The sequence below is a fragment of the Cervus canadensis genome, chromosome 27, assembly GCF_019320065.1.
Source record: "Cervus canadensis isolate Bull #8, Minnesota chromosome 27, ASM1932006v1, whole genome shotgun sequence".
Classification (NCBI taxonomy): Eukaryota; Metazoa; Chordata; class Mammalia; order Artiodactyla; family Cervidae; genus Cervus; species Cervus canadensis.
The window spans coordinates 19246645-19271095 of NC_057412.1; the positions used below are offsets into that span (position 1 = coordinate 19246645).

A 24451-nucleotide genomic window follows, 5' to 3' on the forward strand; every position below is an offset into this window, starting at 1 on the left:
TTGAGATGAGCAGGAATTAGGCAAAAGAAGAAACAAGATCATCATTGCCAAAAATAAAAACATAAGAACATACTGATATAAATATGTGAAATGATTTGGTGTGATCCAAAGAAGTTTAAATATCAGTCAAGTATATAAAGTTTGAAATGGAGAGTGGTTATAAATGAATCTGGAGAGACAATTAGAAGCCTGATAATGGAGGCTTTACGAGTTAGGCTAAGAAGTTTGAAGATGAGTCAATGTGTGATACAGTCATGAAAGGCATTTTAGCAAGGAGAAAAAGTCCAATTTATATTTTATAATAGTTACTATATAGTTAACTTTGAATACAAAATATATCCCAATTCTCAGCCCTGGTCACATTACTTTTCAATTCCAGTTTTCTCACTTACAATAACCCAAAAGCATTTTCCAAATATATCCATCACCTTCTTGAGTAAACTACACTTAACTAATCACACCGGAGACCAGAATCAAATTAAAGAGCTACTTATTTAAAAATATATATTGCCCTATATATTTCATATTCTTACCTTGTATTAAGAACTGCGGTTTGTCATTTATGTACATTAAACAGTATGCACTGGCATTTCTGTAACCACCGAAAGAGTCCCTCACTAGCTCTTCCCAGGACGATTTTGTTACAGCAATATCATTGTACTTCATCCACCTGCTCTCACGGTGATCAAAAATGTATGCCCAGTAGTGTCCAGCATTAGCTTGACCTTCATGAACTAAAACAGCATGTAAACGATAAGGAACCTAAACACGAGAACAGAAGAGTTAAATTGCAGGTAAGTGCTCTATTATAACCATCTCTCATGAGACTCACAAATCATCTGATGTGAGGGTTCCCTCGAAGCATATGTTTTTTAACAAGAGTAAACTGGCTGGGATTACAGTTTTGAAAAAATTAAACTATGAAATAAAAAAAGGCAGGGAAGAGGGAGGATAAGTAAACTAAAGACAGGTAAGGCAGACAGGTGTGTAAATAGGATGATTTTCAAAACTCTGGAAATATATTTGTTGATTTATTTAAGCTATCTTTAGAATAAAGAATTTATATGAATATTTATACATTTAGCACATGATTTGTTTAAATTTTCATAATTATAAATTGGTGGGTAAGTTCAGCAAAATGGCACATATAAAGAGCCATTATATAAATCTCAGAAGTTTAAATGTAACTGAGCCCTTTACCTTCTCACATAATCTTTGTATCCTTAAACAACCATATAATTTCTCCCATATAATTTCTTTTTTTTTCCCATATAATTTCTTAAAAATACTGAAGCACTTTGAAAAATTTTAATAAATTTTACTATAAAAGAATAAAATGGTAGGTAATACAGAGGAAAAATAACATAAAAATCTTAAAGTTCAGCAATTTTATAACACAAAGTATGAGAATTAAGCTAACATAAAGATAAAATATGTAAATAATTTAGATAATGCTTACTAGCTCAAAATTCAACTTACTTGGATCATAGATTTGTCAGAGTACATTAGCTCAATTGTGCGATGGATTCTAGATATGCTTTCCTGTAAATCTAAGGACAGAAGATGCCATTTAATGATCAAAATCAAGTATGTTTCTACTGAGACTTGTAAGGTAGGGAATAAATGTTCTCCTACAAATATGCTAGAGGAGTAAGAAAAAGTTTCTAAAACTGTTCTTAAAAACATTACTATTCAGAATCTGTATAAAATGAATTCAGTTCTCCTTAATAAAAGACGCAGCACAAATGAGAAATTAAAAACCAAACAAATACAGTTTAACAACAAACAGAGCCAAAAAACCTGAATTTTGTTCAAAGTTATAAAAGAAGGTTCCAATGAAAATTAAAGTTAACCCCCCACACATATTTGTATAAAACAGGAAAACTTTACAATGAAATAAAGTAACTTCATCATATATCACACACACATATACATATATATGTAACTGAATAAAAATCCACTATAATCACCAATGGAAATAAAGTTGTGAGACTCCCATTAGCTGCTATTTCTACTTCAAGTAGAAATGTATCCTACACAATTACTTATAGGCAGGGATGTGCACCACTATATTACTCATAATTATTTTTTAAAACTCAGAGACAACCTAAATATCTGTCATACAGCATAACCAAATAATTCTATGAAGCTATTAAAAAGAATCAAGCAGAAAATATCAAAGCCTACCAAAAGAAAAGAAGTAACTTTAGAACAGGAAAGGCCTTTTTTTTTTTTTTTTTAGCTTGATAGAAAATCCAGTAACCATAAATGCAAAGACTCCTCCCCAAATTTAAACAAAATCTATAGCATAGAAACAAAAACAAAAACCAACATAAAGAAAATCAAATGACAAACTGGAAAAATATTATTTGCCACATACGCTACAGGTAACAGGTTAATAGGGCTTCCCTGGTAGCTCAGCTGGTAAAGAATCCGCCAGCAATGAAGGAGACCCCAGTTCGATTCCTGGGTCGTCAGGAAGATCCCCTGGAGAAGGGACATGCTACCCACTCCAGTATTCTTGGGCTTCCCTGGTACGTCACACAGAAAAGAATCCACCTGCAATGCAGGAGACCTGGGTTCGATCCCTGGGTGGGGAAGATCCCCTGGAAGAGGGCATGGTAACCCACTCCGGTATTCTTGCCTGGAGAATCCCCATGGACAGAGGAGTCTGGCGGGCCATAGTCCACAGGGTTGCAAAGAGTCGGACACAACTGACTACGCACAGCACAACAGGCTAATATTCACAACATTTAAGCTTCTATTAAGCAATAAGACAAACTGCTCAATACAAAAATTGGGTAAATACCACAAATTTATTCAAAAACAGAATTTCACTCCTGATTAATGAAATTGAAATCAAGAAACTGTAATACCATTTTCATTTCAACTATCAGACTACCACAAATTAAAAGGTGCCCAGGGCTAGGGAGAATACTGGGAAACAGGGTGTCTCACACAAAATTAGAGAGACTCTAAACTGGTTCATTGCTTGGAGGGGGGTGGGAATCTTTAATACCTGATCCATAGGTCCAAAACCATATGACATGTCTCTCAAGTTCCTCAATTTAAAATGACCAAAAGTGGACTCATCATGTATCTATTTCCTTCCCCAAGGTGGAGGCGACCCACCATTCTGCCCTTTTCCGTAGTACATTCTATCCATTTAGTTAACGATACCACCATGAGTAACTAAGGGAATCAACCCTGATACCCCTCTGTCTCTCACCTCTAGTCAAGGACCCACATCTGTCAGCTGTCTCCAAAGAATAAACCCAATTCATTTCTTTCTTCCCTGAATGCTACTTCCCTGGTGTCAAAAGCGTCTTAGTTTTCAGCTTTCTGACTGGAATCTTACAGAAACAAACACAACATGCCTAGTTCAGTAGAAAATTATCCAACAACCTAACACAGTATTCAGGAAAAACTATGTGCTTAAGTAATGTTCACTGATTTCAAATATAAAAAATTCCCTTATATATGAAAACACTAAGGAAAATCTTCTAATGCTGTTAGTTGCTCTCCCACCTTATTTACTCTCTATTAAGTTAGGACTGCTCTTTATTTCCATATTGTCTATAAAGCATCTAGTTGGGCTTTAAAACTAGATTTAAAACCTAACAAGTGATGTTGTTTAATGTAAGTCCAACCTTTGGATATAAAAGAGTAACTCCTAGATTTTTTCCACAGATCAAGAAAAATGATGATAAAGTCTACCATAAAATATTGACATACTTCATTTTAGCAACACTGAAGTAGGAAGGAGATAATTTCAGAACAAGGGAGCATTCCTTCCAAGAATGGAGAGACAGCAACTTAATACCAACATGCTCACTGCTCCTCCCCTCCCAGAGCACTGTCCTTATTTTTCTTATGCCAGTTAAAACTAGTTACATTCTGGCACTGAGTTAATAGATCATAGTTGGAAATCTGCTAGAGCAGACTGAAAATTAAAATTCACATTTCTAATTCTTCAACCTAAAGAAAATGTTTTTCACTTGAACCCAGCACAGACATCAAGAGAGGTACATAGTTTGTTACGTGCAAAATCTGATGCTGGATGATGTTTCACCAATGGAGTACCTGTGAATACCAGCTTGATATAAATTTAGAGCACTAAACCAGAAAATCAGACCATCTGCTAGGTCATTAATCAGCTAAGTAATCCAAGGAAAATCTTTTGGTCTCTCTAGAACTGATAATAAGATCATAAAAAAGGAAGCCAAATGAGCTCCTTTTATAGAAAACACTTTGTAAGGGGGAAAGAAAAAACCAAAAAAAACCGTTTTTAATATTTACAAATGAAACCCATAGATGACCTCCCTTCTCAATTTTAACACTAACCATGTCCATCTGAGGTGAGAGTAGTTCTGCTGTGAGAAGCGTCTTACCTCTGGTGTCATTTTCTATTTCTGTCCTCCAGCGATGTAAACAGCTTTCTAGCACAGAGAGTTCTTCTTCTGTTATGTGCCTTGGTGCCGGATGCATGGGCAAGTCTGGAGGTATCCGGGACTGCGTGAATGGTTTGTGTATTACTGATCTTGATGAAATGGCAGCTATTGACGCGGGTGACGTGCTTGGCAGTTCTGAAGAAGGAGCTCCCTGTTGGTCTGTTGTGCTGTATTTTTAAAGCAGAGAATATTCACTATTAAACTTTCCAAACTGAAGCTCTGGACAAAGATTATGAGATAAATAAACAATATTAAGTTGGCTTATAGTTACAAAAGAAGAGTTTTCTTAAAAAAAGAAGTATGTGGATTAATGTAATATCCAAACGAGATTCCTACTACATGGAACTACATTATTATAAGGATAAAATGGGGGCTTTATATTATAAATGGCTCAATAGTATTTATTTATACAAATCATACATATACCAGATTTATAAACCTTCCCTTGCTGATACTTACCAGCTCACACTACAGAAAAAAATTCTCATTTAATAGTAGTATTTTCACAGATGAAAGAAAGGCTGATACATATACCAAAACAGCCTAAAGTATAATTCTGAATGGAAAAAAATATGAAAATTTTAATCCGCAGCCATAAAAAATCCATTGAAACAATGAAATAAGAAAGCCCCTATCCTAAAACGGATATTTTGCAACTAAGCCTCAGTTACATGGATTACCTTGACAGTCAATTCCATGTTTCCCAGATGCTATCACTTATATATAGTACTTTGGCTTCGGTAGCTTGTCATACCTTTTTGTCATACTTGTTGGTATAATTTTAATTCTATTCATGTAAATTTGAATTAACCTGGAAAACATTTCAGTCTTGAATCATTTCTTCTTATGGCCTCTCAACTCTTTAAAGAATTGTCACTAATTGATAATTCACTGGCAAGTCATTGAAATATTCTTGTCATTAAATCATAATTTGGGACTCAAAAAAAAAAAAAAAAAAAAAAAAAAGAAAGCCCCTAGAAGACCTACACAATCTTCTAAGTTCACTAAAATAAATCACAACATGCATTTTATAAAAACCTTCTCTAAAGGTATCAATTACAATATTACATAACACAGGAACACAGCTGTCTCTTCTATCAAGAAAACTTTTTACCTTGGTAATGTCTGTGATGGTACAGATCCACTAGATGGGGAACTAGCATCAATATCATCAACAGGAGAAGTGCAAACAGGTTTACTTGAGGCAAATTCCAGGGCATACTGCAGAACGTCCACCAAGGGGAAGCGCTTGGGACCCGAGCCATAACTTAAGTATCTGTTAACCATAAAACGCATGAATGCTTCCATTTGTGTAAAAAGCATATTTATTTCAATAATTGTTCTAAAACAATTTCTAAAAACACTTTAATATTCCTCAACAGTGAAATTAATTTTGCTTTCAAACGATGGTAAAACTACATGTACATTCAAGAAATAAGTTAAATGTTCTCTAGAGGAACAAAACCAAAGCTGAGAAGACTGAATGTGTATATACACTGTTATAAATTTCAAATGCTGCTATAATCCAACAGTAAAATGAAAAGTGACATTTTCATCTCCTCAGGCTTTTTATTTTTAGATCTGTCATCTGGTCTTAAGATGATGCCTAATATTATCCCCCTCCTTTTACCTCTGATTATATTCCAATATGATTATTGATACCTTTTGAGAATTAAAACTATTGAAAAATAAGATATTTTATATTAAAAGCTTTAGATTACTCATTTTCAAGTGAACAGTAAAACAAGGGGATGCAGATTAAGTAAGAGGTTGCACACGGGGATCTTTCAGACCACATTTTAGCCTGTAGACGTCTGTCTGAACTACAGACTACTTGACAGTCTAGATTCTGGCTTCTTTTGGAAACAATCTAAAGCTCCAGACAACAGGGAGTTGATATTCACGCACGGCACTGCCTAGCATAGACGGCAGGCGCCATCTCTCCACGGGGATGTGCTCTCTGACTCCCCCTGCTCACCTGACTCGCTTCCCTTCTTTATAAAGATCCCATTCTTCTTTATAAAGCTCATAGGCATCTGTGCTTGTATCTTCAGTGTTAAGCAGAAAAACTCAGTTACCATTCATTAATGGAAATCTCAAGAGTAGTATTTAACCTCACACAAGCAGAAACCTCAATCATAAATTAGTTTAACTTTGTATTATCAGCACCATCAGTATTACCTCTTGACAGTGGGAATATTTAATTTTAGGTAATAATTTTTAATGCCAACTATGAATTATTTTAGTCTCTAACACAACTCAAGCCTAAACTATTCAAGCAAAATATCCATCCAGAATGATTCTCTATATGTAGGACCACAAGTCATTCAAAGCAAATTTTATATTAAAATTCTAAATAGTCATTAAGAATATGAGTTCCTATAGTTAGTTCATAATATCATAAAGTTTCAGTACCTTTCAAGTCTTTGTTGTAATACTGTGAGGTAATCTTTTAGTCTCTTGATCTCTTCCCTCTTAATTCTTGTTATTTCTCTGTTTCTATGCATGTATCTATCAGGAAAAAGAAATACAGCAATTATCAGTATTCCCAAGCAAGAAACAGATACAATATTAAGTCTAGCCACCACTACAGAAGATTAACTCATCTAAAATTTTATAATAAAACATTAGAGAATACAAATTATAACATTATTGTGACATTATTCCCAGTAACTACCCTTTTCTAAATAAAAAGAGAACTCCATCTTCCTTGACAAATGGTATACAAACATTATGCAAAAAGTAAAACTTTTTAAGGAAATTAAGCAAAAATTTTCCCTAAGAACAGTAACTCTTTACTTGGATACTAAATTGTTTCAAAACTAAGTCATGCTGTATACCAAGCCATACCTGTCCAGATATAAAACTTGAGGAAATTCTAATTTATTGTGAATTTTTTCTGGTCTTCCCAGTGCCTGATTAAATTCAAATCTTGACAATTCAAAGGTTAATACAGGCGGTAGTTCGGTAAACCAATGCTGAAAGAAAACAAGAAAAAACCTTAACGCGACCTTTTTATTTCCTCCACTACAATTTAAGGCACAGAATGTTTGTTAGCAGTGGCATTTTTACAGGCATCATCACAATGCTAACATCACAAAATAACTGATTGGGTATGCAATTTAGTCAAAACTCAACTTCTTCCTAAAAGTTTTTCACACCTTTTGAAAATTCCAATAGGATAACACATAGAAAAGAGAAAAATCTTCTAATGACTCTTCTTCATTGGTAATTCTTTACATTAGAATTTCTAACCCAAAGTGAAAAACATTGAATGAAAGTATGGCTTAGTATCTCAATTTCTGCGGCTTCTTCAATCTTATGTCACAGTTATTACCAGGAAAGACACATTACTTAATATAATCAACTACACCCTCAAAAACCTCTGAAGAAGTTACTTGTAAGATGTTAACATACAAAAGAAAAAAATATCTTATAGCATAAAAGATCACAATTCTCATGATAAAGCTAGAAACTGATACTTCCTTGTTTTAAATTTAAAGTTCCTACTAGAATTTTGGCAAATTTAAGAAAGAGATCGATTACCATCAAATATAGCATTTATATTAATGATAATTACATTTAACATCTTTAAAAATTACTAGTGCTTAAAGATTTGAATGCCTGCTTGCTATGAGGCGGCAACTCCACACACTTTGGCAACTGTTCAGTTAAGCATAAAATGCAACAGAACTTCAGAATTATTTTAATAAACAGATTCAAACTTTACATAAGCCATATTTATTTAAAGAGAAAGAAAAATGAAAAAACTTGTGAATCAACAAATACAGAAGTATAAAATAATGTAACAAGTATTTTTCAAATGTTTATTTTAAGCTGTGCAGTGTCCTTCTGTAAAAAGAAATTGCGGCATACTATATTATTTATGGTATTTTCAAGGGCCACAAAATGTTACCACATAAATGTCAATAAGCTCAGTATGCTAATTTAAACATCCAAGAGAGGAAAAAAAGGAGGAAAATGCACATTTGGCAAATTGAATATGATCTTGTATGTTGCTACTTTTCACTAAACAAAATCAGTTAAAGTAAATGGTTATTCAAAACTATTTCATACTTCCCTGGCAGCCCAGTGGTGAAGACTCACAGGTCTAGGGTTCAATTCCTAGTCAGAAATCTAAGATTCCACATGCCACACAGCTTGGCTAAAAAAAGAAATGCTAATGACTACTTGAATTGAGATTTCCTGAGTTGGAGCTGGTTGATCTTTTACCGAAAGCTGAAGTTAAAGGAATTTGTTTTACATGGATATTATCTGAAACTGACAAAAGAAAGTTATGAAAAGTCTATTATCAGAAATATCCCTTCAATTTTAAAATTTTTTGAGCAAAGTTTGCCTATTTGCTTTGGTGAGGTGGTTTTTTCTTTGTTTTTGTTTTTTTCAGTTAGTTTTAATCCACACCTAAAGTTACTATTAAGAATTAAAATATACTCTACACATATCACAAGGGAAACTTTTGATGTCTTAGGATGACACTCTCTATTCAATGTCATAATACTCGAAAAGTACTATTACCTTCATTTTTTCTTGCAGTGGTTTATATGATACTATTTAAAATTAAATATAACTATTAAGGTATCTTACTGTTCAGCTCTAAATAACAAACATAGTTTAACCCATGGAAACCTGCAATGGCCAACAGAAATGAAATGACCCAGTTTAGTGGCATGCTTTTCTGTAAACCATAAACAGTCCAGGAAACAGGTTCCATATCTTATGAAAGAATGTTCATAATATGTTATGTCTCTGTGTGGATTTGTTTAATCTAACAGCAATGACAGATTTTTCCTACTACAGGAGTGCAAGGGATTTCACTTTTTCATTTTAATGCTACTCAGGACAAGAAGGGATAGCCAGACACTCCCTAAATTATTAAAAAAAAATATTATGGGTGTGTTGAGCTCTCTGATTTTTAAGTACAGCAGTATATAAAAGAGAATTTTAAATAATATAAAACAACAATACATTTTTTTCCTTTCAAAGTATTTTCCCATTTAGTAACAACCTATACTTAATTCTCTGATAAGCCATGAGTTTTGTGAAACACAGGTCACTAAAGGTAAAAATGATGCTTATATCCTTGATATCTCAAAACACATAGCATCATTATTACTATTCTTATTACTACATTATATAACAAATGGACAGGGGTAATAGATTTTTGCAGTTAGTAAAAAGGAACAGTATTGGCAACAAAAGTACTCCTGAATTTACTCTAAATATAAATCTGAGCTGTTAAAATATTTTCTAGAGAGAATGTAGTCATTTCTAAGAGTTAATAGCAGATTCTTCTATTAAGATGATTTAAATATCTTGCTTTTGTGAGCTTACATGTATATTGGGGGGGGGGGGCGAATAAGAAAAAACAGACTTATTACTGCAAATTCCCCACAGAACATCAAATAAAGCTAGGATGTAACTAAGCCTTAGAGGAGAAAACTTCCAATTCCAATTCAAAACTCAAATTTCAGTCATTTGATTGTCTTCACTCCTTTGCCCTATTTATCTCCTATATAATGTCTACATATATCTAATATGGCACATGTAGGTATTAAATCTGTAATGTAGTTTTTAGCTAAAGCTCTGTAAAATTTCTCTCAGCACTTTGATTATAACTTGTACAACCCTGAAGGGAAATTTGGCAGCACTTACATTTCTAAACGAGTATGCCCTGTGACCTAAAGATTCCATTTCTAACTATCCTTCATTCCAAAGTGCGCAAGGTTATTTATAGAAAGACATTCTTTGAAATAATTGTTTATCCAAAAGTTTCACAGAAGAATTAAATCAATTTAATTTTATAAATACTAGCTATGGTGATACTATGCAGGTTCTAAAAAGAATGATGAAAAGCTATATATTGACATGGAAGGATGTTCACAATATACTGGTAAGTAAAAAACAATGCAAGTCTCAAAATAGTATGAACAAATACAAACACATACAAACAAATACAAATACAAAATATGTGCACATCTAAAAGGATGTACATCATAGTACTAGCAGTGAATACCTACACCAGAAGTGAGATGTTTACTCTTTGAAATTCTCATCAATAGGCAACGAAGAAATAGTTCCAGGTTTCTTGGAGAGATTAACTCATCTATAAATGGCATACCATTTAATTAAAAGTTATGATTTAGAAAAAAATTTGGAAGTAATTATTTTACATATGACCATTTTTTATTTATTCAGTTGATTCTTGGTATGTCATTAAAGAAATGTAAATTCTTATAGCCCACTGAATGTTTCACCATAGCAATTCTGGAGACAAGTTCAGTTCAGTTCAGTTGCTCAGTCATGTCCGACTCTGCGGCCCCCTGAATCGTAGCATGCCAGGCCTCCCTGTCCATCACCAACTCCCGGAGTTTACTCAAACTCATGTCCACTGAGTCAGTGATGCCATCCAACCATCTCATCCTCTGTCGTCCCCTTCTCCTCCTGCCGCCAATCCCTCCCAGCATCAGGGTCTTTTCAAATGAGTCAGCCCTTCGCATCAGGGGGCCAAAGTATTGGAGTTTCAGCTTCAGCATCAGTCCTTCCAATGAACACCCAGGACTCATCTCCTTTAGGATGGACTGGTTGGATCTCCTTGCAGTTCAAGGGACTCTCAAGAGTCTTCTCCAACACCACAGTTAAAAAGCATCAATTCTTTGGCGATCAGCTTTCTTTATAGTCCAACTCCCATATCCATACATGACTACTGGAAAAACCATAGCCTTGACTAGACGGACCTTTGCTGACAAAATAATGTCTCTGCTTTTTAATATGCTGTCTAGGTTGGCCCTAACTTTCCTTCCAAGGAGTAAGTGTCTTTTAATTTGATGGCTACAATCACCATCTGCAGTGATTTTGGAGCCCAGAAAAATAAAGTAAGCCACTGTTTCCCCATCTATTTGCCATGAGTGATGGGACCAGATGCCATGATCTTAGTTTTCTGAATTTTGAGCTTTAAGCCAACTTTTTCACTTTCCTCTTTCACTTTCATCAAGAGGCTCTTTAGTTCTTCACTTTCCGCCGTAAGTATGGTGTCATCTGCATATCTGAGGTTATTGATATGTCTCCCGGCAATCTTGATTCCAGCTTGTGCTTCATCCAGCCCAACGTTTCTCATGATGTATTCTGCATATAAGTTAAATAAGCAGAGTGACAATATACAGCCTTGAGGTACTCCTTTTCCTATTTGGAACCAGTCTGTTGTTCCATGTCCAGTTCTAACTGCTGCTTCCTAACCTGAATATAGGTTTCTCAAGAGGCAGGTCAGGTGCTCTGGTATTCCCATCTTTTTCAGAATTTTCAACAGTTTATTGTGATCCACACAGTCAAAGGCTTTTGCATAGTCAATATAGCAGAAATAGATGTTTTTATGGAACTCTCTTGCTTTCTCAACGATCCACGGATGTTGGCAATTTGATCTCTGGTTCCTCTTGCCTTTTCTAAAACCAGCTTGAACATCTGGAAGTTCACGGTTCATGTATTGCTGAAGCCTGGCTTGGAGAATTTTAAGCATCACTTTACTAGCGTGTGAGATGAGTGCAATTGTGTGGCAGTTTGAGCATTCTTTGGCATTGCCTTTCTTTGGGATTGGAATGAAAACTGACCTTTTCCTTCCTACATTAGTTGGCTACAGCTGTCTTGCAGAAACATTTTTAAAAAAATGTTTGCTGCATCAAAGTAAAATCAGTAATTTTTATTAAATAATAGCGTAAGAGATAAAAGGTATTAACATCAGGGGTTATGCCAATTTAAAAACAAGCCTAAAATGCTATTCATTGGTGTTTATAGAGAAATAAAATAGTTTTTTTCTAAAGGACACAATGGAATGAAACTATTATTTAAGGGCATTACTAAAAACTTTTAAGATATTCTACTCTGGTCAGTGATAGTCACTTAAACTAGGCTGACTTATTGAAACTACCATGTCCAGCAAATCTAGGCAACTGAACTAGTAATCACAGGTAACCATATTAGCCATTATTGAGGAACTAGCTATTATTCAGTTCCTATTATCTTAACTGAATTTAAATACTAGAGAAGATGACAAGTCACTTGTATACCTTAGGCTAGGTGGGAAAATCTAGGCAGAAAATATATATTGCAGTATAGGGCAGTCAGAGTATGAAGCCAAAGACAGAAAACAAACTAAATCTTCTAAAAAATAAATGATGACATTCAGAGTCAATGTAAGAAAAGTATTTTCAACATCTAGGAATATGTGAGAAATATTATTTACTTATTATTACATTTACCAATAAATCATAATATGTTTCATTTATAAGTTACTTAACATTGTAAGGAAAAGGCCATTCCTTCTCTCCCTGCACAAATCCACTCTTCTTCTATTTAATAGCAAACAGACGGCACTTTATAAAGCTCTGTTTTCCTATTCCATCTTGGCATCCTTGGAAAGTTCTAATGTTTAAAGATCTGTTTCCCAATCAGTAAGATAAATAAGCTTAATTTAAGTATTCTTAATTAAAGGTCTATTATCAGAGTCACCTGTGAGCTCTGGTGCTCATGTACCATATCCCTTCCCTAGATTCTGATTTGATAGCTTTGAGGTGGAATCTAGGCATCTGCTGAGAATCACTTGAGTAGATGATCTATATGGTAGACACACAACGTAGGCACACCTACCATTGGCTCAGTTGGTAAAGAACTTGCCTGCAATGTAGGAGACCTGGGTTCGATCCCTGGGTCGGGAAGATCCCCTGGAGGAGAGCATGGCAACCCACTCCAGTATTCTTGCCTGGGAAATCCCATGGTCAGAGGAGCCGGTGGGCTACAGTCCATGGGGTTGCAAGAGTGGGCCATGACTTAGCAACTAAACCACATGTAGAAAGAAAAACTATTTCAAATATTTTCTCTCTCTCTCAAAAAAAAGGCAAAAAATAATAATTATTTCCTTTTTGTTTGAATGTGTGAGGGAACACAAGGAGATGAGGATGGCATTAGAAATTACATCTTTTTAAAAAGCACATAATTCAAATAAAAATAATTGATTCTCAAAGATATAAGAACCTAGTCCCTCTTCAGATAAACAGAGATGCAATCACTTAATAATTATTAAGTGCCTATTCAAAGATAAAAACCTTGGAAACTTTTTTAATACTACTGAGACGTTTCCCTCAGTCAACGTGCATCACGCACTTCTATCTGCTGGTAACAGGGTTACAGGACAGAGACCATACTGCCCAAGGCACAGAGTGGTGGATGGCCCAGACGAAGACCCCGACAGAGCTGACACGGAGACGGCTAGCAGCAACTGCTTAATGATGACTGATTTTGGAGCACACGATCTGTCCTTTCCTTTCTAATATTCTGCATGAATATATGGATAGAAGGATATACAAACTGAGCTAGAGAGATGAATCGAGAGATGAACATAGGTTACCAGACAGAGGCCAGTGGAGACAGATAAACAGGTTTGTAATATCTATTTTAATTCTCTTTTCTTGAGAAAGCAAGTTCTTCCATCTGCCCTTCAGGTAATTGTAACAGTAATTTTGCAAGAAAAGAAGTGTAGTGTTGCCTCCTTGGGCCTGACACATTCCAACATGTTTGATATAAGTAACATACGTCTATGCAGAATTCCACCCTAACATCAGTGTTTTCCTTCCTTACTTCCAGCACTAGCATGCTGTAATGGCTGGTACCTTGACTGAAAAGTCTTAAAAGACTGAACAGTGTCCTAAATGAGGATTTTAACATAAAATTTTGAGAAAAGACTTTAAATGAAAAGTTAACGTAGATTATAGACTGTATTGACTCTGCAGTTTTCCCCCAAATGTCTAAATTACCATAATTAAATTCAAAAACATTTTCTGATTATTCTCTCAATTATTAGGTAGCTATACAGTTAGAGCCTTATTTAACAACACTGTAGAAGGGACCTATAGGAAAGGGGAATGAAGATGCTAAACTCACCTCTTGACCGGATTTTCCTGAATTTTCTGAATGCAAAGACTCAATTTCTCCTTCAATCATAGCAGCTTCTAGGCATTCATGTAGATCTTTGAATCCATTGACCTGAAGTGGGTACTGACCAAACATTTCAGTATTTTCAAATTTTTTACCTATAAGAAAGGAGAAATTCATATTCCTCAATATGGCCTTTTAGCTTCTAAAAAGTAAATAAATGTATATATTAATTATCTCCTCAACCTAAAAATTATACCTGTTTATGTTTCAGACAAATAGATGGGGAAACAGATGTTTACGTTTCAGGCATATAGATGGGGAAACAATGGAAACAGTGACAGACTTTATTTTCCTGGGCTCCAAAATCTCTGTAGATGTTGACTGCAGCCATGAAATTAAAAAAGACACTTGCTCCTTGGAAGAAAAGCAATGGCAAACCTAGACAGCATATTAAAAAGCAGAGACATTACTTTGCCTACAAAGGTCTGTATAGTTAAAGCTATGTTTTTTCCAGTAGTCATGTATGGATGTGAGAGTTGGACCATAAAGAATGATGAGAACCAAAGAATTAATGCCTTCGAACTGTGGTGCTGAGAGAGTCTTCTGAGAGTCCCTTGGACTGCAAGGATATCAAACTAGTCAATCCTAAAGGAAATCAACCTTGAATATCCATTGAAAGGACTGATGCTGAAGCTGAAGCTCCAGTATTTTGGCCACTTGATGTGAAGAGCCGACTCACTGGAAAAGACTCTGATGCTGGAAAAGACTGAAGGCAGGAGAAGAAGGGGACAATAGAGGATGAGATGGTTGGATGGCAAAACCGACTCAATGGACATGAGTTTGAGAAAACTCTGGGAGATGGTGAAAGGAAAGCCTGGTATGCTGTAGTCCACGGGCTGCAAAAAGTTGGACACGACTGAGCAACTGAACATTTCAGACAGTTGTAGTTACTATTGTTTTCCTACTGGCTTTTACATGCATGTAAGTATATTCACATACAGCTATGCTATAGATATTAATTACACACTCATATGTGTATACGTAAATATATTCGTGTGTGTGTGTGTGTATACGTTTATTCTTTAAAAAAGTACCTTTTAAGGGCAAGATACTGTACTAACATTGAGAATACACATAGCAGCATACAAAAGTTATAGGGTCTCTGAGCTGAGGAAACTTTCAGCCTCTTGGAAAAATGCAATATGCACATTAATTGCACATACAGCTACGAACAAATATTATTACAGATGTCAGAAAAGGTGTGGTGAGATAGAGTGCTATAAGAAGACATGGAAGGGGACCAAATCTAGTCTTCAGGGCTGGAAAATGACATTTATGCTGAGACTGCAAAGGTGAATAGGAGGTGGCCAGGCCAGAATTGGAGAGCCAGAGTATTCCTGGCCAAGAACAGCACAGGCAGAAACTTTCAGGTTGCAGAGAACTTGGCACGTTTAAAGAATTAAGGGAAAGGAAGTATAGCTTAGGGGAGCAAAATGGACATGACAATGAAGAGTTAGGTGGGAGAATCAAAACAAAATTCTTAACCAAGTCTAGTAGCCCTTGTTAAGAATTTTTTTCCCAGTATATTCTGAATATAATGGAAAATCACTGAATAATTAAGTATAGGAATAAGAGGCTCAGATTTACATCTCTGAAAAATACTTATGGTTTCTGTTAAGTGATAAGGCTGGTATGTGACTATATAGAATCCACCTATAATTAAAAGTTGAATGGAATCGGGAGTTAATAATAAAAGTGTATAAAAACATGAAGTAACACATACACACATTTATAAATATATACAAAAGGAAGCACCAATAGGACTTGATTGACTAGTTCATAGGCAGGATGGGGAATAGAAAAGAAAGGAAGGTATCAAGAATGATATTCAGATTTTGAGCATGAACAACTGAATTGATTTTTATGTAATGAAAAGGGCACCAGTGAAGGAAGAGTAGAGGATTTTTTTTTTCTTTACTTTTGTGTTAAGGTAGCAGGGAAAATCACTGGTTTAGAACGGCCCATGATATTTTATGTTGAGAAGAGCTAGACATAAATAAGTCAGTAACTAAGACTGATGTGAAGCTATAAACTGAATAAGTAGTAGCTTATTCATAGCAGGAAATCAAGGGAGTAAATTAGATTGTCCAAGGAATTAGCAAACAAGAGGAAGAGGATCAAAGCTGGGTCCCAAGGCTCTCTTACATTTAGATATAGAAAGAAACTACAAACATAATTCCTAAAAAGTAACAACAGAGGCATGAGAAAGCCAAGATAATATGGTGCACTAGAAGTCAGAGAAGTATTTTCAACAAAAAGGCAGGTAAAAGGAAGAGGAGGAGGAGGATTGGAGTCAACAGCATTAATAGTTGATAAGAATTCAATGAGAACTGAGAGGGATCCAACGGACTATCCAATGGACTAACACATTTAGGAAATTAATAACCCTCAAAAGCCCCCTTTGAGAAGAAGTCTGGAGCCAGAAATAAAAATGAGATAGGTCAAATAAACGGAGAGACAGCAGAGAAAAACAAGATCCTATCTTTAAATAAAGGAGATTATTTCTGAATAAGACTAACTGAAAAAGAACGTGAAGGGATTTTATTTTTTTTAATTTTATAGATATGAAATACCAGATCATGTCTAAACATTGATGAGAACGACACAGTGAAATGAAGAAGCTAAAGATATAGAAATAAAAGCAAGATAAAGGACAGAAAAAGACCTGAGAGAAACCATGAAAAGATGAGATTCTTAGCACACATAGCCATTGATATTAGACAAAATAAATCCTTTAGTACCTGGAGTGACAAAGAAAAGAATGTGGTGGAGGTAGGAATGGATCCAGGTTGGGAAGCTTAAAGGTCATAAATCTGAGGAAGTCACTTTTCAGAACTATGACAAAAAAAAAATTATAAGCACAAAATCAGATCCATGGCCTTAGCCAGGATCCATGGTTAGGTTTCATAAGTTTCAATGTCAATCTATGAAATCCTAGGTAAGGACTTTTTCAGAAAATGAAGAGACAAAGAAATTATATTAAACATAGAAAAACTGGAAATTGCTATTGCAGAAAATGGGAAAGAAGACAGTGATGAAGACAAACAAAGATGAGTGCCAGGGAGGGTTAACGGACTGGGACTAGTGAAGCTTAGAGTCACTGCAGCTTCATGACCCACTATCATTAGCCCATTTGAGTGATTTCCTCCTAACAACAGTCAGGTTCTCAGTACATGCAGAGAGAAGAGGATAATTCCATGAGGGCCAGAGACTAGCCAGAGAGGGGGTGCCAGAAGGGGAAGGGGGAAAGGAGCTTTAGCACTGTATAAGGAGGGTCATAACGGACAAGGAAGGAAAGGAAAAGGCTGAGAACAGAATGGAGGGATCAACAGCCTAAGAGTTCTGGTAGAGCTGACTGAACTTATGCAACAGAGGACTTTAGTAAACAAACTGAGAACTACCCTACCTCAGAGTCGCCAGTCTAAAAAAATGCATTAGGAAGATATACGTAAAAATGAGAAGAAAGTGCTCTAAAATATATTGTTAACAAAGCAAATACATAGTTCATCTGGAAATGTACTGAAATCACATTTATATAGCACAGCAACATTGAAACAACATACCAAAACCAAGTACAAAGACTTCAACACTGATGGAGAAATTTTAATCATCCTTTCTAAGAATCCAGGAAATTAAGGTAGAAGTGCTCATGACGAGTGTAATATTATCAACAGTGCACAGTCACAATCTGATTAGAGCTCCTCAACTTCTACAGATAGTGTTCTACTTCAAATAAAAACTAGTATGACAGTATGGACATCCTAAATAGGAATATAATTCACTATGTAAAACATCGCACTATTCATATAATGAATATTTAGCATTTGAGGCAAACAAAATGTACTGACAGCCCAGTACAGCCTGTAGCACATCTGAATCCCGAGTTAGTCTCTGCCTGTTTCCAAATCTCAAACTATAAAACTATATTCAAACAAAACTTCATGGCAATCCATCACTTAAGATCTTCAAGAAAAATCAAATCCCCAAATTTTATACTTTGGGTAATTTGGGTGAACTTTCAAAAGTTGACCCATAGGACCATTTGGGAAAAACAGTTTTTCAAAAATGTATGCTTTGAAACTTAAGTGATTTTATTACTTGACGTATATTTTATGAATCAGTTTCCTGCCCTTGTTAAGAAAACCAAAGAGTAACTCTTTAGGCCTGGATTTTGACTAATAGGAACACTATCACTTTTAACTGATTTTTTTAAAGGTAAGAGTACAACTCTTCCTTGAAAACTATATTCTAAAGAATTTTATAATCACCCCCTAAATGGGAACCCTGCAAAACCCTGACTATGCTAAATTGATAAGTATAGCTTTTAACCTGCATAGACATGAAACCCTCAAAAGCAGTGACCATCATACCAAGCCCCAGTATTAAACTCTAATATTATTTTTTAAAGAGGCACCAACTGCCACCTTAACAATTCACAGTATCACAGAACCTTTTCCAAGGAAAGAACATCAAATCAACATTAGCTGAGTATCAATTAGCATGTGATAATATACTCTGTACTTTCCTTTATGTGCACTCAATTCTTTGCTTTCATTTTTCTTTTTTTCTTTGCTTTCTATATAAATGATTAGCATTAGCAATGTTAACAGAAACTACTAGACAGAGGAAGTCAAATTAAAAACCATTCCACAAATACAGTCACTATTGTGACAAAGGACCTAACAATTAATAATATGTCAGTTGTAATAAAGAAGTAAATATGCAACTGTACCTTCAAGCACTCCCACAGCTAGGAATCGTCCATAGAACAACTCTACCATGGGGTTCTTTGGCTTGTCTTCATCCCTAAAAATCACATTAAAATTATAAATGTGACTACAATTTTTAATTTTTAAAACTGTAATAGAGAAAAGGTTAAAAGAACAATAACAGATGCCAAGACAGTAACGTTTATGCAGTTATTATGTATTTGGCTCTGCTACTCAGTGTTGAGCCAAGATACTTAAATTTATTCTGTTTCTTCACGTGTCAACTGAGAATATTAAAGCCACAAAGCTGTTGTAAGGGTTAAAAACTGTGTGGGACCTCACTGTAAGAAGACATGAACCCTGTTTTTATTCACAAAGTGCCTGATCATTCCATTATCATTTAGAGTAGGGACTTTTAGTCATATAATACATGCTTATTTGGACTTGATGGGAAAGACGAAAAACCACTCTTGCACACTGGCCATTACCAGTAAAATAACAAAATACCAGTTTTGAACCAAGTAGCTAAAGAGGTACACCAATCTTTTGTAAAGTTTCATGTTGCTGGTAAAATTAGTCATCTGTGAATTTTCCAAATTCTTTAACAGATAAATTTGTTTTCTTGTTTTTTTTTTTTGCTTGAAGCAAGTAGAAATGGACAATTTTTAACTTTTTCTTTAGTGTTTTATACCCTGTGATCTAAAAACACAAAGTTTATCTTGGCCTTGGTATATAAAAGTATGTTTTATCCATAACTGTACAGACTTATTCTTCATAAATTTTGTGTTTAAATTAATAAAACTGATTTACTTTTTAAAATGAGAGAAAGATACTATTTGTCCCTTGAACTGTTACATGCACCCCCATTTAAACCACAGAACAAGTGGAGGGAAATACTTCACTTAAGCCTTGCAACAACTCTGAGGTAGTATGGTGGTCATTAGTGTTGTACAAAAAGATTTCCAGCCCTCTACTTTCAGATACATAGTAAGAAGCACTTTCCCATCTACTTTCTATTTAAATTTGAAAAAAAAAATCTGAATTGTGATAAAATACACACAATATAAAGTTTACCATCTTAACCATCTTTAAGTGTTCAGTTCTGCAGTGTTAAGTACATTCCCAACTGTTGTGGAACCAACCTCTAGAACTAATTTCAGCTTGAGAAACCCACTGAACAACTCCAAGTTCCTCCCTCCCATCAGGCCCTGGTAAACGCCATTCTAACCTTCCATTTCTCTGTAAGTGACAACTCTAAACACATCGTATAAGTGAAATACAGTGATTGTCTTTTTGTGACTGGTGTATTTCACTCAGCATCATGTTTTCAAGTTCATCCACGTTGTAGCAGGCATCAGAGTTTCCTTATTTGGTAAGGATATTCCATTGTATATGCATACCACATCTGTATTTCCATTCATCCATGGACATAATCAGTCACTTCCAACATTTGTCTATTGTGAAGAATGCTGCCATGAACATGAGTGTGCAGCATCTCTTTGAGACTCTGCCATAAATGCTTTTGGATTTAAATTCAGCAGTGGAATTGCTGGATCATCATGTGGTTAATTTTTGCTGTTCCGTCTTTATAAATGCAATTGACAAACAACTGTAAGATATCTGAAGTGTACAACATAATGATTTGATGTATGTATACACTGTGAAAGGATTCCCTCTATCAAATGATAATTCTACTATTAATTTTTTTAAGGAACCATCATAATGTTTTCCACAGCAGCTGCACCATTTTACATTTCCATCAACAGTGCAAGAAAGTTTCAATTTTTTTCACATTTCAATACTTTTTATTTTCTGGGTTTTTTTTTCTTTTTGCTTTGCACAACAGAATGTGAGTGGAGGTAATGTGTGTCATTTCTGGGCTGTAACTTTGCGAGTCAATATACTTTTCACTGATGTGGTGATCCCAGAAGGCTGGGATGAGATGAAGCCTCTGTCATCTGATATGGGGGAGAGGAAAAATACAAAGGCTGTCTCTCTTGATGTAAAAGTCCATGAATCTTTAGACATGAAGATTAGTACCTCCATTTTCATGCCGTGTACTGGGTTGGTCAAAAAGTTCGTTCGGGTTTTTCCATGACATCTTACAGAACTTTATCACTAACCCAACAGAAAAACAACATTCCTGGTTTCTCTCTTTATTTTCACACACATACTCCACAGAAAGAGCAATGAAATACCAGGTTGATGTCTTTGACAGAAGAAACTGTAAGAGAGCTGTACTAACTCTGAATTCTCTTTCCAAGGATCTTTTCAATTCTTTGTATCTAAATTTTGGTCTTCTCTCCACTGACCTGTGGTATGCACTGACCCTCCCTAAGGAGTCAGGCTGACAAATTACCCAGAAATCCTTTACCCTGTCCTTCTTTGCAACCTCTCAGAGCTCTTACTCGTTACAGTGCATTTAAGCTTTGAATCTCAGGGACCCAGACTGTTGCCATCAACACAAGTGCAAGGAACACAAGTGAAGAACAATTTAAAACACCTGAGACTTCTGTAATAGAAATGATATATCCACCACTTGCATGAAGAAAAGCTAGACTGACACAAATATCAAAGGCCAAAAGAAATCATCAAAGACAACTTGTATCAGGGACACCTCAGCCTCAGGAATCAGGCTGGTACACAAAGAGTTCAAAGATTTAGAGCAACTGATACAGTACTCAGTGCTTCCCAATCTTTTTAACTTTAAAAAGTTTTATTTCCATAAACAGTAAAGAAAAACCAAAACTACTGAGAAATAAATGAGAAGTAAATACTTCAAGTAAAGCTTGTGATTTCAGATCAAACAGGAAAGTTCTAGATTTGTTTAAAACAGTTTTAGAAAAAGGAGAGAGAAAACTTGTTTGTTCAGTTCAGTCGCTCAGTCGTGTCCGACTCTTTGCAACCCCAGGGACTGCAGCACGCCAGGCCTCCCTGACCATCACCAACTCCCAGTTACTCAAACTCATGTTCACTGAGTCAGTAATGTCATCCAACCATCTCATCCTCTGTCCTCCCTTTCTCCTCCTGCCTTCAATCTTTCCCAGCATCAGGGTCTTTTCAAATGAGTCAGCTCTTCACATCAGGTGGCCAAAGTATTGGAGTTTCCGCTTCAGCATCAGTCCTTCCAATGAACACCCAGGACTGATCTCCTTCAGGATGGACTGGTTGGATCTCCTTGCAGTCCAAGGGACTCTCAAGAGTCTTCTCCAACACCACAGTTCAAAAGCATCAATTCTTTGGTGTTCAGCTTTCTTATAGAGTCCAACTCTCATATCCATACATGACTACTGGAAAAACCACAACCTTGACTAGATGGACCTTTGTTGGCAAAGTAATGTCTCTGCTTTTTAATATGCTGTCTAGGTTGGCCCTAACTTTCCTTCCAAGGAGTAAGTGTCTTTTTATTTCATGGCTGCAGTCACCACCTGCAGTGATTTTGGAGCCCCAAAAAATAAAGTCTGCCACTGTTTCTCCATCTGTTTGCCATGAAGTGATGGGACCAGATGCCATGATCTTAGTTTTCTGAATGTTGAGCTTTAAGCCAACTTTTTCACTTTCCTCTTTCACTTTCATCAAGAGGCTCTCTAGTTCTTCTTCACTTTCTGCCATAAGGGTGGTGTCATCTGCATATCTGAGGTTATTAACATTTCTCCTGGCAATCTTGATTCCAGCTTGCGCTTCATCCAGCCCAGCATTTCTCATGATGTACTCTGCATATAAGTTAAATAAGCACGCTGACACAACATACAGCCTTGACGTACTCCTTTCCCGATTTGGAACCAGTCTGTTATTCCATGTCCAGTTTTAACTGTTACTTCCTAACCTGCATACAGATTTCTGAGGAGGCAGGTCAGGAGGTCTGGTATTCCCATCTCTTGAAGAATTTTCCACAATTTATTGTGATCCACACAGTCAGAGACTTTGGCATAGACAATAAAGCAGAAATAGATGTTTTTCTGGAACTCTCTTGCTTTTTCAATGATCCAGCAGATGTCGGTAATTTGATCTCTGGTAACTCATTAGTTACTAGATCAGAAAAGTTGACACTCGAACCCAAAAGAATTGTTTAGAAGTAACATTAGTAAAATAAGGAAAGATCTCCAAAACCAGAAAAGAATCATCCTTTCAGAAATAACCAGGATTCAGGAAACAGCCAAGTGGCAATCTAGAGAGAGACAGCAATCAGGGAGCTATCTTGAACAGAGGCTACTACATGAGGTGATTACAGAAAGTCTAGACAGATTTCAGAGGAGGAACTAGGGACTTCAGGGAAAGTAGTCAAAGAATTACTGAGAGAACTCCAAAGAGATTCAGCTTCCATAGACGGGGATACAGATAGCATTCACACTCTGGGGAAACATGCTCAATAAATTTTGGGGGTTGGAACTCTAAGGAAAAGTACAAGGAACATGAATTTTACTAAAGAGGAGCCAGCGTGGACAACTGTAGATCAAGTTCACACACAGGCTGTTTGTTGGTCAGACAGGGCAGAATCCTGGTGGAATTCTGCAACACAAAAGAGGTGAAGGTGGGCAATGCCTGTGTGAATAATAAACTACTTGGGCATACTTCTAACTCATATTTCACTAACTCTCACTATGACAGACCCATTAAGACAGCATAGAGGGATAGGGCTGAAAACAAAGTCAAGCAACAAGAAAAAGAAGACATTTGGCCATCAAACAGAACTGGTCCTGTACAAGGTAGGGGGTTAAGAGGCAGGTTAAACTATTAAGAATTCAGCCAAGACCTCCTTAAAAAGAATGGGGGGAAAAACGTAACTGCACCTTAAAGAACTATCCCACCCGGGGTGGGGGGAGGGGGGAAGGAGCAGAAAGAAATATATACTAAAGGCCTAGAACATTCAAAAGTTGAGAAAACAGCTTATCATAGAGATGATGATCTTTACTGGAGCTGGAACTCAGGTTTCAGAAAGCATCAGCGGCAGATTCAGTTCAGCATCGGGATGGGGAGATTTACCAAATGAAACTAACATAAACAAAGAAACTACCTAGAAGGCAGGTTTCACAAATCTAACCAATTTCATACCAAAATGCTATGGTAGCAACCGTTGTGGCGTGAAAATATGTTATTAGAAAGATAGCTTATATTCAACGCAGCACTGAGGGCCAGCAAAGTGACAGTTTATAAGAAAACTGCAACTTAAGAATTCTGATGAACAGAAAAGAAGAGCACCAGACCACAGCTGTTAGCATCATAAACTTCTAAACACTCCAAAAAGGAAGCAGCTTCCAATGATACATTCTAAGTTTCCCACAACAGAAC

The 24451-nt window shown here is 35.9% G+C and overlaps 1 protein-coding gene across 5 annotated transcripts in view; it reads right to left on the bottom strand.

Moving 5' to 3' along the window:
* USP25 (ubiquitin specific peptidase 25) overlaps positions 1-24451 on the bottom strand; it is a 164772-nt gene that overhangs the window by 50746 nt on the left and 89575 nt on the right. For all 5 annotated transcript variants that reach the window (XM_043449177.1, XM_043449175.1, XM_043449174.1 and 2 more), the window contains 8 exons: positions 19186-19259; positions 14400-14548; positions 7302-7429; positions 6867-6962; positions 5566-5727; positions 4392-4618; positions 1480-1550; positions 534-762 (listed from right to left, as the gene is read on the bottom strand). In XM_043449177.1, the coding sequence (XP_043305112.1) occupies positions 534-762; positions 1480-1550; positions 4392-4618; positions 5566-5727; positions 6867-6962; positions 7302-7429; positions 14400-14548; positions 19186-19259 (1136 nt within the window). The remainder of the gene's footprint in view (positions 1-533; positions 763-1479; positions 1551-4391; positions 4619-5565; positions 5728-6866; positions 6963-7301; positions 7430-14399; positions 14549-19185; positions 19260-24451) is intronic.